This window comes from Amphiura filiformis, chromosome 5 (assembly GCF_039555335.1).
Source record: "Amphiura filiformis chromosome 5, Afil_fr2py, whole genome shotgun sequence".
NCBI classification, from domain to species: domain Eukaryota; kingdom Metazoa; phylum Echinodermata; class Ophiuroidea; order Amphilepidida; family Amphiuridae; genus Amphiura; species Amphiura filiformis.
Window position 1 is genome coordinate 32,518,231 of NC_092632.1, and position 13,986 is coordinate 32,532,216.

The 13,986-nt window shown below is 36.4% G+C and overlaps 1 protein-coding gene across 1 annotated transcript in view; it reads right to left on the bottom strand.

Moving 5' to 3' along the window:
- Positions 1–13,986, bottom strand: part of LOC140152989 (WD repeat-containing protein 27-like) — a 73,553-nt gene that overhangs the window by 50,063 nt on the left and 9,504 nt on the right. The window contains exons 4-14 of the mRNA XM_072175559.1: positions 10,474–10,598; positions 9,812–9,925; positions 8,999–9,050; positions 8,243–8,431; positions 6,826–7,036; positions 6,114–6,217; positions 5,607–5,701; positions 4,145–4,365; positions 3,376–3,561; positions 2,939–3,019; positions 2,461–2,567 (exon numbers count right to left, since the gene is read on the bottom strand). Coding sequence (XP_072031660.1) covers positions 2,461–2,567; positions 2,939–3,019; positions 3,376–3,561; positions 4,145–4,365; positions 5,607–5,701; positions 6,114–6,217; positions 6,826–7,036; positions 8,243–8,431; positions 8,999–9,050; positions 9,812–9,925; positions 10,474–10,598 — 1,485 coding nt within the window. The remainder of the gene's footprint in view (positions 1–2,460; positions 2,568–2,938; positions 3,020–3,375; positions 3,562–4,144; positions 4,366–5,606; positions 5,702–6,113; positions 6,218–6,825; positions 7,037–8,242; positions 8,432–8,998; positions 9,051–9,811; positions 9,926–10,473; positions 10,599–13,986) is intronic.

Consider the following 13,986-nt stretch of genomic DNA (forward strand, 5'->3'; position numbering starts at 1 on the left):
AAAATTGTCCTGATAATGTGCTTAACAGTATGTTTAACTATATGGTACTTAAAAGTGGACCAGTTTCTGCAATCATTTCTTTAATGTTGATCAATCAGGTTACCTATTTAATCCACAGGTAAACCACATTCCTTATCTTAAGTTGTCACAGTCACTTAACGGCATGTCCTGCCTGGATCATTTACGCCTAAGTGGAAATAACTATTTTAAGATATTGTAAAACAAATACAACATGGATGATTCTGCTGCATTTCAGGAAGTACTTCAAACCAAGATGTCAAGAGGAGTAGTATTTATTATGGTTGACCTCAAACCATGTTATATATCACACATCAGATGTTGCACGCACCTAAGGAGAATTTTTGGTCTCACAGAAAGCAATTGATGAGTACGAGATATAGATTTGCAAAAATGTCACACACATAAATATTTCTTTTTCTATAGGCCTTTAAGGAAATGTATAAATTTCATGAAAATTACATGCTGCAAAAATGCAAACCACAAATATTATGTGATGCAAAAATAGTGTGCTTTACAGTATGTTAAGTATTAGACCACTTATTGCAATCATTTCCTTAATGTTTATTAATCAGGTTACCTGTCCCACAGGTAGACCACATTCCTTATCTTAAGTTGTCACAGACATGTCCTGTCTGCATCATTTACACTCAAGTGAAGCAACTATTTTTAAGTTATAGTAAAACATGGATGATTCTGCTGCATTTCAGGAAGTACTTCAAACCAAGTCGTCAAGACCAGTAGTATTCATTATAATTTCCCTCCAACCATGTTGTATATTTTGTGTATCACAGATCATCAGATGTTGTACCTAAGGAGGGATTTTGGTCCCACAGAAACCAATTGATAGGTAAACTTAGGCTACCTGTCATCATCAAACATCCTGCTATGGAGGTATTTAATTTATGGCAACATCAGGTTTGATATCCAGGGAGTTATAAACTAAAGTTGACTCCTACAGCTATTTGCAATGATGGTAGTGAGAGCTGTTCAGCTTTTCATGACGCAGTGTACATTTATTTCAGTTCTTTTTCTTTCATACCTTCTACTAACTACCTCAGCTAGGGAGATGAAAGAAGGTATCTAACAAAAATGAAACAAACAAACAAACAAACAAACAAACATACAATACAAAGAAATATTTATAAGAGATGTGAAGCACTAAAGTTTGTTCTGTTTATATACGGCAGAAATTATTTGGCTTTTGTTACTGCGCGTGTGTCAATAAAGTCCCAACTTACGCACGGGTAAATTTACATAAGCATGTGATAGCCACGCATTGCGTAACGCACGCCTAACGTAAGCACTGCGCCCAACAGCGTGCACGCCATTCTATATCATACACAGTGTTGAGTCTTATTTTTTTTCCGCCTTATATATGCCAAACAAACTTTAACAGCATTCTATATTTTGCAGTCTGTATCATATACTGTCATAGCTCAAAAGCTTGAGTGTATTTTGTTCATTATTGTTCACCGAACATAGACGAGACGTCCTCATACGTGACACCGCCAAACCCGTCCCTCAACATTTTAGAGGGGATAGTCATACCATCACGGACCTTACCGTTACCGCTCTCACCCAAGTGCATAATACTCACAAACGGAAAGTCGAGGAACAACGCATCATATTTAATCTTGGCACACTTCAACCCAATGGGATGAACATTCAATTTAATGTCTTCAACATTAATATTTAACTTTTCACATTACTTTCATCTTTTGTATTTCCTTTCTTTTCTTTTCTTTTCTTTTCTTTTCTTCTTTTCTTCTCTTCTTTTCTTTTTCTTGTCTTGTCTTCTTTTTTCTTTTCTTTTTTTTCTTTTCTTTTATTTTCTTTTCTTTTCTTATCTTTTCTTTTCTTTTCTTCATTTCTTTTCTTTTATCTTCTCTTGTCTTTTCTTTTTCTCTTTTCTTTTCTTTTCTTTTTTCTTCTCTTCTTTCCTCTTTACTTTACTTTTCTTTCTTTATTTATTTTCTTCATTTTTCTTTGCAGTAATTTTGATTTTGACCTTTTGTGTGTCTTCCCCCTTTGCGTTGCGCTAGACCTCGCGCCTTTCATTCTATGCGTTTCTGTGCTCTCCTCTTCCTTTGTTTTCCGGCACGCAAAAGGTCATCACTTGACAAAGGTCTATGACCGAAAATTGTTTAATTTTGCTACATAAATAAATGTATACAAATGTGGTTTGACACCAAATATTTCTGCTCTTGGACTCTTTTACTTGTTCATTATTGTTGTCTATTGTAAAGCAATACACTGTAAAATTAACTTTATATATATTAATTTTCAGGTATTATCAAAATATTACAATCTCATGACCATTCATAAAATAAAGAAGCATGTGAAATATATATCACACAAGGCAGCCTTTTGAGATACGACAATATGTGATGCAGACAACAATTTGACCATTATTTCTTGATTACCAATAGGCCAACTTACCTGAGAATCTGATACAATTTATGGGAGAAGTCTTTTCTACAACATTGAGTTTGGTTTTCATCGTTGTTGGAGGCTCAGCATCCAAAGGGTATTCTTTCAACAGAGCTCTATAAAAAGAAAATATATTAAAGTTGACATCATGATTAGTTTTGCGCAATTTTGATACATCAAGTCTTTTGTAACTTTATTTTGGATAAGATTCCTAATTCACCTGAAACTAGCCAATTTAAAATGTTTAATCTATACTTTGAAAAAAATAAATTTGAGAACTCAGGTAGTGTAGTGTGGTATTAGATCCCAACTGGTAATCAAGTGACCCGTGTTCAATCTCCACAAGTCCTGACTTTTTTTCTCTCTCTCAATTTATAATAAGTTTGCCCAAGCTTCATAAAAGTAAATATATTATTGTATCACTCTCAAAGCCATTCAATATTATATATAAGCTATATAATAGTGTAAACAGCTAACAACTACTTACTTCTTCCCTGTTGAAAGTGATTTTGACTGCTTCAGGGAACTTGACTTTGAGGAACTTGTTTGAGGAGAGTGCATCTTCATTCTGTGAACAGAAACAAATAATGAGTTATTTTTTCTTCTGGAATTTTAAACCAAGTGGGTAAAAGTAAGATGATCTTGCCCCAGGGTGATGATGGCCCGGGATGATGGGGGTAATGTGGGAGTGGCAGTAACCTGGATTTTGCCCCAGGGTGATGGGGGAGTAATGTGGGAGTGACAGCAACCTGGATTGTGCCCTGAGGTGATGGTGGAGTAATTTGGAATTGGCAGCAATCTGGATCTAGCCCCAGGGCAATGGTGGAGGTAATGTGGGAGTGGCAGCAAGTTTTGAAGTTGCCCAATTACCCTTTCTTTCATCAAATATTTGCAAACAAATTTTAAATTCCCCAATAACTCTACCTTGGTGGTGCATCAGTGTACCCAGATGACCTGATCTTGGATTTGAATGTCAAGGCTTGGTTTTGAACACCACTGCTAGTCTTCTTTGCAGTCTTCATTCCTGGTTTACCTTTTTGTCCAGCAGAGGATGGTTTTGTTTTTGGCACAAGTTCTTCTCTCAAAAGTGAATTTTCACTCAAAGGCACACTGGAAATAAAAATTCAAATAATGTAATCAGTTGTTGGTACTCACTAAAAGGGCTGACTGTAAACCTAGACTGAAGTCAGTCTTAATTCAGCATACTTTTTCAACAGATGTAACTGGGCAACAGATCCAAACTGGGAAAATCAATTTTGTACTTGCTCGCAGCATCAGAGCTTATGGGGGAAACAATTGGGCAAAGTAGTAACTACACATGCTCTGAATTGCCAGCAACTATCAACATATTTTTGTTTATACTACAATTCTCACCACAAATCTCATTTCTTATAATTTATTTTACTAAAATGCATTTTGACAGTTTCTTTTATTCCGTAGATATAGGCCTACCTTCTGCCATTTTCAATAGCAATGGTAAGCTGAAATTAATGAAGACTGTGAACTACAAGTTTGCATACAGATTTTGGTTGTTCTCTCATTTTTGTTTTGGTTGCCTCTGGCTAGTTCCAGACAACCAATTATTTTGAATGCTTTGTGTTTATTTTTTCAATGTTTGTATGAGCTGACTACTCTGGGGTAATATAAACATTTGTACAACCATCATGATACTTCCACATTTTTGCATTCATACCTGGATAATACTGTGACTGTCTCTTCATGTGCATCAGCATTAGCACTAACCATGCTAGACTGATTTTCAGTTCCTTCTGGATTAGCTTCAAGATTCAATTTCACTGACAGATCTTTGGTAAGGTTATCTGCCGTTTCATCTCTACTGTCCTGATGTGTCGCACACAGGATTCTTATAACATCAACAAAGTTTTGGAAAAGACTACCAGCTAAGCAATACACCTAGGAAAATGAAATAAGAGTATATGATATTGTGTAGTAGTTTAAAACAAAATATACATGTTAAATGATTCCAAAGAATCAGGAAAAAGGTTTTCTTAAATGTATTATGTGCAAACAGAGTAGAACGCAGTGTATTCAAATTGACAGCTCCACCCCGTGAACTTTTATTGCATAATTTTGTAAAGAGGGTGTTCTTTTCAGGCTGTCAAGCCACTGCAACAATTTATTTTGTTATAAAATCTGAATTAAGTCTATTTTCTCATCTCATCTCATATTATTTTATCTTCAACAATCATCAAGTTCTGCTATTAGATGATGATGATTTTTGTGCCAGTTGAAAATTAGTCCTATCAGAAAGCCTTTAAAAATAGAGCTCACAAACCATGGATTTTCATTGTTCTAATATTATTTGCTTGACATAATGTTTCCCATTATCATCATAACAGAAAGCCTGGAAGAAATTGAAACCATGCTCAGGGAGCTCGCTGAAGCTAGCAAGGAATATGACCTGAAGATGAACATGCAGAAAACAAAAATAATAACAGGACCCCTCGTCCAGCAAAGAATAGTCACTGTAAATGGTTGCAACATAGAAGAAGTCAATGAATATATATACCTGGGACAGCAGTTCAGCTTGAAGGAAAAAGGACAAGAGCAGGAAATAAAGAGAAGAATCAAGCTTGGATGGAGGCAATACAGAAAGCTTAGCAATCATGAGAGGAGAGATACCAATATGCCTGAAAAGGAAAGTGTTCAACCAATGTATAATTCCAACTATTACATATGGGGCTGAGACATGGACGCTTACTGCAAAAATGGAAAAGAAGCTACAAGCGGCACAGCACAACATGGAACAGAACATGTTAGGGATAACCTACAAAGACAGAAAGACAAACAAATGGGTTAGAGATCAAACAAAGACTCAAGACATCTTGGAAACAGCCAAACACAGGAAATGGAATTGGGCAGGGCATATCAGCAGAAGAACAGCAATTACTGTATGGAGACCGATGGTGGGAAACAGAAACCGGGGAAGACAGTGCAAGAGATGGAGAGACGAGATAGATCAGTACTGGGGAACAGTAAATTGGTTCAGCAAGGCAAGAGATAGAGCTACCTGGCGGAGACATGCTGAGGCTTTCGTCCAGCAGTGGACCGACAATGATGATGATGATGATGATGAATGTTTCCCATCAGCCCCCCTCCACCCTACACCATTGGAATCAAAGTACAACACTTACTTGTTTTAAGTCTGGAGTATGTGAAAAAATATATGAGCCTGACAGATCAATGTACTTCTCACTTGTATCAAAGTCCTGTTCTGACGGTACTGGATCTACAAGAATAGAGTATGTTAAAATATATTGCAATGGTTCCTATAAATGTAATTTGTTTGAAGCTACTACAGGTAAATTAGCACTAGCCACAGGGGTTGCGCTGGCCCTGCCAGCAATTCCCTGAGCATATAACACTTAGTGTGATTGCATCATAGCATCACATAGGATACATGCATGCACAGTGATGATGTGAAGTTTCCTCATATCACAAGTAATATGTGTGTTAACATTCAGTTTAAGGTCTATTTAGTAATTTGCTTATTCGGAGAATTGTAAAAATCATTAAAATTCAGATTTTGGCAACTTTGTTAATGTCATAGATGTGCTAACATTGCCTACTAGTGGTAAAGCCAAAATCTATGTATTAACCCTAACACCAATAGATACCACAAAATACCACAATGATATTACCTTTAAAATCAACACATTTAGTCAGTTCAAAACTATGTGCATTTATGTGAAGGATTGCACCAGGAGTTCCTATCAAGAGTGTGGGAGCTACATCTAACAACTCACTGTAAAACAAAAAATAAATAAATGCAGATTTGTAATAAAATACAGAGTAGACAGATACAGGTTTTAAAAAATCATTATATAATCATAAATAAGTTCTGAGTGCCACAAATGTTTATCTTTGATACTTGGAAGATACCCTGAACACTGCTAATTTTGGCAAGCTTATTTTCATTTGATGTGATTGAGTTTGCTCTCATATGAAGAAAACAACAACTACCTGGACAATCTTGGTGATGAAGAATTTACTTTTGATTGTCCCAAATTACAATTGCCCATACAGAGCACACAAGTGTTGATCCTGGATGCAAAGGTTTATTTTAGGTTGCCCAATGTATGAGATTCAGATCCTGGAATATTGGTACATTAAAAAGTGTCTTTGGTGAACATAATATAATAACATAATAAGCCCTTGCAGATGGTCTACAAATCATTTGATTTTCTTAACATACTTTTAACGGCAGTGGCACAGACTATAATTTGGTCAGGCTGTACAGCAATGTTTATTTTTGCTTTTAACTTTTATGTCAAACATAACCTGGCTGAAATTTCACACGGCATGGTTTAATTATTTAAAAAATGATTATCTGTTTGTGTGATTGAGTCTTACTCCATATGTGATTCATCAGGCATAAGGAAGGTTGCTTTAGGATGATTGCCACTGGGACGAATCCTACTAGGTCTAACAGCAAAGAACAGGCCTAATATAGCCTCTCCAGCTTCTGAAGATGTACCAATATCATAATCTTCCATCAATTCAGCATCAGTGTCATTATCGACAGGCTTTTTCCATAGCGGCTGACTACTGATTGTCTTTGGTCCTATTTCAAAACAAGAGAATACAGAAAAAGAAAATGAAAATTATGTACTATTACATTATTTAATATTACCACAAACAATTGTGGCCATTGCATGGAAGAGCCAGAAAGTGTTACAGTGGGAAGTGCAGTTGGTAAACAGCTCAGATACTTGAGCTGCCTAAATTTAGATATTAAGCATACCAAACGTTAATGATTTCTGTTAACATTATACTGACCTCATATAATCTTGCACATTTTGGACAAACGATGTTGTCCGATCCTCTCTTCTTTCACTTGAAAATGCATAGTGATGTAGGTGTGTATTTCGTTGGGCACAGTATAGAATCACACGCATATCAAGTTAATCGCACAGAGCATACATGTAGGGCATTGACGTCATTACCAAACTTGAGGTGAACCACATGTGTATTTGTTTTTTTGTTTTTTTTGCATTTCATTGCATTGTACTACATGTGATGATAATATTCATAAGGGATGAAGCAAGCCTGGATGTAAGCATAAAATTACCCTTCTAATCCATGACTTGTATTGTGGATTAGTAGTTTGGTACCTTGCTAGAAGATCGGCATACCAGGCAGTCAAATTAGTGCAGTTGACAGGGCACCAGACATCAGTACAATAGGTCATGAGTTTGAGGTCTACAATGAAGTGTGGTTGAAAAATCTCATGAAATAACTGTGCATAACTTGAAATTCACCTGGCCAAGGAACAGCTGTGCAATTTTCTCGGTTCATACCTATATGTGATGCGATCAAGTAAAATGAGTCTGATGTCAATCAAAATCAAAATCAAACTTGAGTACATAGGCCATTCTCAAAGCTTTATTTTGCCAGAAAACCCCATCATAATATGATTCACGGTTGCAGAGATATAGCCATTTTAGTGTTGCTCAGAACAATAAAATACAAAAAAAGTTGAATACTAATATTGGCTATATCTCAAAATCAATATTCCTGACATCCAACTCATTCTGCTTGATCGCATCACATATGTTACTCGGGTAGCTGATCCTGGTTTCAATGGTTATAATAATTATCTTAATATCTCAATATAGGGGGTTAGACTAGGAGACTGCACCTATATTGAGCTGCATGTGTCCCTGAATGTTGTTTAATGTTTATATGGTGTGTCTTGGGCCACAGTGGTAAGTAAAAATCTGTGGGTTAGCATCATAATCCCCAAATTTATTTATTTTATTATTATTACCTGTGTTAGCTGCTGCCTTCTTCAGCTCTTCATCAGCCTCTCTCTTTCTTCTTAGAATCTTAGCAACATCAACATGATGGAGCAGTCTGTAGTCCTCTACCATGTCATAAACTCTAATTTGACCATCTGATGTGCCTACTGCAAAGTGCTCATTGGCTGGGTCCATGGATAGACTCAGAAATGGTGATGCTGTTCAGAAGAACAAACAAACAATTTAATAATAATGGCGTTTATAATGCTTATAAGTGAATGTCTGGGGAGGGGTAAAACTGGAAAAAATAAGTGCATGTAAGCCGGCAAAATCGCTTCCTTCTCTCTGATCTAATACTGTTGTGGAAATATTTTCTGATGTCGACATGTTGGAATTATTAAATCCTGAATGGCAACATACATTCTGGATTGGTATGGGAATCATTCAAATTGGTTCACAAAGTTAAAGAAATCCATCATAATTTGGTTATATATTGGATATACAATAAGCTTTTATACAGCAAGCATAGATAGTAGTGTCTAGTTTTCCTGACATTTTCTTCCTTTTATTGTTGACATCACCAAATTTTATCGACATTTTATTATAATGCATGTTGACAACAGTTAGCACTAATCTCTTCTCCCTCCCTCTTTTTCTCTGCTGCATCTTTTTTATTCTTTCTCTCTCTTTCTTCTTCCTGTCCTCTCTTCCCCCATTCTCCCTCTCTTCTCTTTCTTATCATTCTCCCTCAATACTCTCCTCACTTAGAGGGACAAGCATCTTACCTGATATGATTGTTGACTGGAAAAGAAGACAACCCTTGCTAATGTCCCAAATCTATGGTATCATAAAAATAAATTTAAAAAAATGCTACAACTGTTTTAATGTGCTCTTTACTGAAAAAAATGGTTAATTCTTCACAAAAATCTATATACAATTTACAATAGTTAACAGCACACTGGGATGTGGCGCATTCAAATCAATTGAGGTTAACAATAAAACCTTGATTACATCATGCAGACGTATTCAATTATATTACCAACTTAAGGTTGGTCTGAACCCTGGAATTATGAAAACTTTCCGGGCCTCATAACTGCTAAATTATTAGTCTAAAGAATATAAAGTATACATTTTTAGAATGGAAATGACTTGATCATTTCCAGTCTAAAAATGTATACTTTTATATTCTTTAGACTAATAATTTTGCAGTTATGAAGCCCGAAAGTTTCCATAATTCCAGGGTTAAGACCACCCTTAAATGGGTTAAATGGGCTATGGTTGATGGTATTCCAGTTGAAATCCATACACCCCTAATGGAAGATATGAGCATATGACCCTAATCTCTGACACATGGGGTGTAGATTTTAAATGGAGTCACACATTCAGGTACTAGCCCCATTTGAAATTTGCACTCCCTGTGTGGGAGATTAAGGGGCGTCTTCCATAGGGTGCATATGGATTTCAACTGGATTAGCCAAATATCAAAATATGTTCTCTCTGTGTTCCATAATTAACCTGTACTTTCTGTCAAGATCACAAGCAAAAGATTCTCAAACTTTTTGATTTCTATACAAACTGTGCAACTTTTTAAGACCTACCTTAAACGTCCTGTCATCTGATATTGACACTACTGTAGCTTCCTGGTGTGGGCTAAACTCTGCACAGGTCACTCTGGCTGTGTGGCCATCTAAAGTTGTGTCTAAACGTTCTTGCTGTGAAAGTAAAAAATAGGCTATCAATTTGATGTAATTTGGTGCAAGTTATCAATTACCAATCTCCGATCACATAACTTAGTATTCAGCTTGATTCTATTTTTGATTCAGATCTTACAGATCTTTTGCCAATTCCAAATATATATCATGTGATGTTATTGAGTGAAGTAAGAACATATTAGTAAAACTGGATTGAGACATAACTAAAAAAACCTTCTTTTGTTTTGTTTTTTTTTTGGGGTTTTTTTTACATTTTTTGCCAATATGAAAATGGAATATCTCAAGAAGTGTTGGTTCAAATTTGGCTCTACAATGTAGCCTGAGAATAAATATAAGTAATGAGCATAAAAAATTAAAATCAACATGAAAATGACATTTTCAAGAAAACTTTAGTTTCAAATTCAATGAAACTTTCTCTACATTCATGATATCATTTTCTGTTAATAGGTTAAACCTCTGGGTATTAACACAGCTTCACTGTGCCCTGCATATGAACAAATAAACTTGTAAACAAATACCAATCGCTGTTGGGTAGCAAGATTACTTACATTAGAGTCTAATATGAGTACATCCTTTTCAATACAGACAGCAACCAGCATATCATCAGGACTGAAGCTAGCATACTGAATGTACCCTAGACGTTGACCTATAATCTGACCTCGAATTTGCTGACCTAGGTGGAAATAAAGTTTTAAAAAAAAGAGTAAACACAAAAATCACAAAAACATAATAAAAATTAAAAAATATAAAAAACATGTCATATTTTCAAAATGACAGTATATTTTCCAGTTTTGACAGTATATTTTCCAGAAAAGCACTGTTTGGCATTAATTATGTCCAGTTTGATTTTCAAAATATGGTACTCATTTCATGTACATATCCTTAAAACTTTTGAATCCATGCTTTCTTCAAATGTTTTCAGCTTTGACAGCCAGTTGCCATGGCAATTGCCATGAGCATGAAAGTTAGTCTTAAAAACACAGTGGTCAAACTGTCATCCTAACCAGCTGGACTTCACTTGGGTCACCATACTATAGTGAAACGGAGAGCCAAAATGCGATTTCAGATTTTTGGCCTGTTTTTAAGCTTACCTCCCGTGTGTTGTCAATGGCGAATTCAGCTCTTGTCAAATTCATATTTAGAGAAAAGTCACGATGCTCACGTGTTCGTGGTAGTTTTTGATTGTGATTATGCATTTTAAAATGATTGCATGGCTCTGCACAAGGTATATTTTTGTAAATATTTGGATTTGTTTACCTGTCGATCGTCAGTTTTTGCCGTGGGTTGAAAATACGGCAGAGAAATTTGTCATGTCGTAAATGCGAATTTGGCTTCAAAATTTCACTATTCTGCTAGAAGTTGTACAGAGATCTTATAATATTGTGTAAATAATTTTGTCAGGAACAAAATAAGGCATTACATACCGTCTACGAGTAAATCTTGAGGACAAAATTCAGGTTTTTCATGTGTTGTTGCAAAGAATTTTAGATTTGTCATTTTGAAATTCCCCGGCCAGCAATCGTCTGAACGTAAACAAGTTTTTCCTAAAATTGTAAATTTCTTAAAAACGACTTTTGTTGATCAAACTTTGGATTATTTAAGATGTAATTGTTTAAGGATGTAGAATTTTAAGATATTTTTGAGTATTTTTATGTTTTACATGGTCAAAAGGGGTCATCAGTTTGATTCCTGATTTAAAAACGCTAGCAGTTCTAGTTATTAAATTTCGTCATGTTCAAAATCTTTTCGAAAGTGAGCTCCTGACGCGGAGTGACTGCGCGATATCCATAGTAACGGAGCTTACGCTTTGAACGCAGCCGCCAAAAGGTTCATTGTTGCATGGCAAGCTCGTATTTGGTGTACAGGCATGGATACTCTGTAGTAGGCCTACTAGGCCTTGGCCTAGCCTACGACTATGTCATGTGATGAGAGATTCTGTTGATTAAATTGTATTTTTATGCTTTTCGATTATTCAAGCAGATAGTATATGTACTTTTCGCAGCATTTATTGGTAATTTATTTGGATTTAAAACAGAGAAATAAGGAAATATCGTCATGATCATCAACAGAGATTGTGTATTTACCAGTGTTTACTTGTATTTATGAATTGTGATGTGATAAGACAAATATGAGAGCAAAATAACAATACAAGATATAACAAAAGAAGCAAATATAAAACAGAATTGTCAAGTCTCATTTTTACCTGTTACGTCTCCTTTCATGCATCACTGATTCCACATATCTTGGGGAGAATTCTAGTCTTTGATACTACGCTACCACTTGTATGTTTAGAAGGCTAGTCTTCTCCATCAGTCGTTTACAAAAGTATTAGGGGCAAGCTCGGTCCCGTTACAACTGGTGTCTGGCGCGGTAGGATAATTCAAGATTTTAACAGATTTTGGCTCACGATTTATTATGGCAGCGACTGAAGATAGTGTTGATACTTCTCCAACCGATACCAGCTCAGAAATATTAGCTGGTGATGAATTTAATGATCATGAAAGTGATGAGTCAGTGAGAAGTAGGCCTAAACATTCCTGGTCAGACTATTTGATACAATTCGAACTTGTTGCTGAATGGAATAAATGGAATGATTATACCAAAGCCATTTGTTTAGCAACTAGTCTGAGAGGTGTTGCTCAGAGTGTACTGGGATATTTGGATCCGACTGAACGGCATGATTACCACTCACTTGTGGCCTGTTTGAACCTGAGGTTTGGAACCGAAAATCAGGAAGAGCTATTCTGGGTGAAACTCAATAACAGAGTAAGACACCCAAAAGAGTCATTGCCGGACCTAGCTCACAACATCAGGAAGTTAGTCAAGCTAGCTTTACCAACCATACCAAGTCCTTTCTCACAGGAGATAGCAAAGAAATACTTCATAAGTGCTATCAAAGAAAGCGAGTTGCGATTAAACATCCTGCGTGCAAAACCTGTTACTTTTGATGATGCAATTAATTTTGCCGTGGAAACTGAAGCTTTTTACAAAGCTGAAAAGTACAGGAAGCATCAAAATGATGCTAATGCAGATGGAATTGCTAAAGGGCAATTTGAAGATGAGAAGGATGATGAACTTACGAGAGTCGATTCACAGAAGACTGGGAGATCATCGAGAAAGAACCGGAAGTCTCCCTCATCACAAGTGCGAGCCAGGAGAAGGTTAGCTTTCTTAAAGATCCAGAAAAAGTTAACCAGGCCGCATGCTCCCTTACTTGGGAAAGACTGTGATGATCTACCCTGCCAGATGGCATGCTCAAGCAGTTTCAAGAACGGAGAAAGACACGAAAGTCTCCATCATCTAGAAGCGAGCCAGGAGACGATTAGCTGTAAGGAGACAGTTAACTGGTGGTCAGGACATTCCCTTGATAAATGGGGAAGACTGCCAACTAGCAGGTACCCAGTGATAATCGGACGGTATTAGTTGACCGTATAGGCGAGGTGAATGGAATTCATCTGGTCAATACGCCGACACTCTGAGAAAGTTGTCATCTCAGATGAGTCTTTGGAAGAGGTCAGCTATGCTACTTGATGACGGTCATGATGGTATAGGCACTATCTGGCATGTGCACCAACTCATTTGCACCAGGAGACTTGCCATCATTAGAATGAGCCTGGAAGAGTGACCAGTTATCATGCACACAGGCAGTGATAATGCCTGATTGTATATAATTTGTAAATAGCTTTACGAGGAAGATTCAAGGAGACGGAAGTTATCGTGTTTATGGGATAATGATATGCGGAAAAGCCCTCGCCGTATAGTCATTGATCCTTGTGGTGTATATGAAGTCCGGAAAAGGGCTCACCGACGTCTTGCCCTGCCTGCTCACAGCTCCTTGCCGCTAAAATATGAAATTACTGTTTTATGACGTTGAAGTCAGGTATAGGCCTTGCCGACATCATCATCATAATTTATAGACGTGTTTCATAGCGGATTGTCTACTCGACATGTAGACCCTGTATATAAAAATTGTTTTCCTTATTATTGTTATTATGTAATCATAATAACTCGACTCTGAGAGGAACAGCCTCCAATAAAAAGAACTTCATGAATGAAATTTT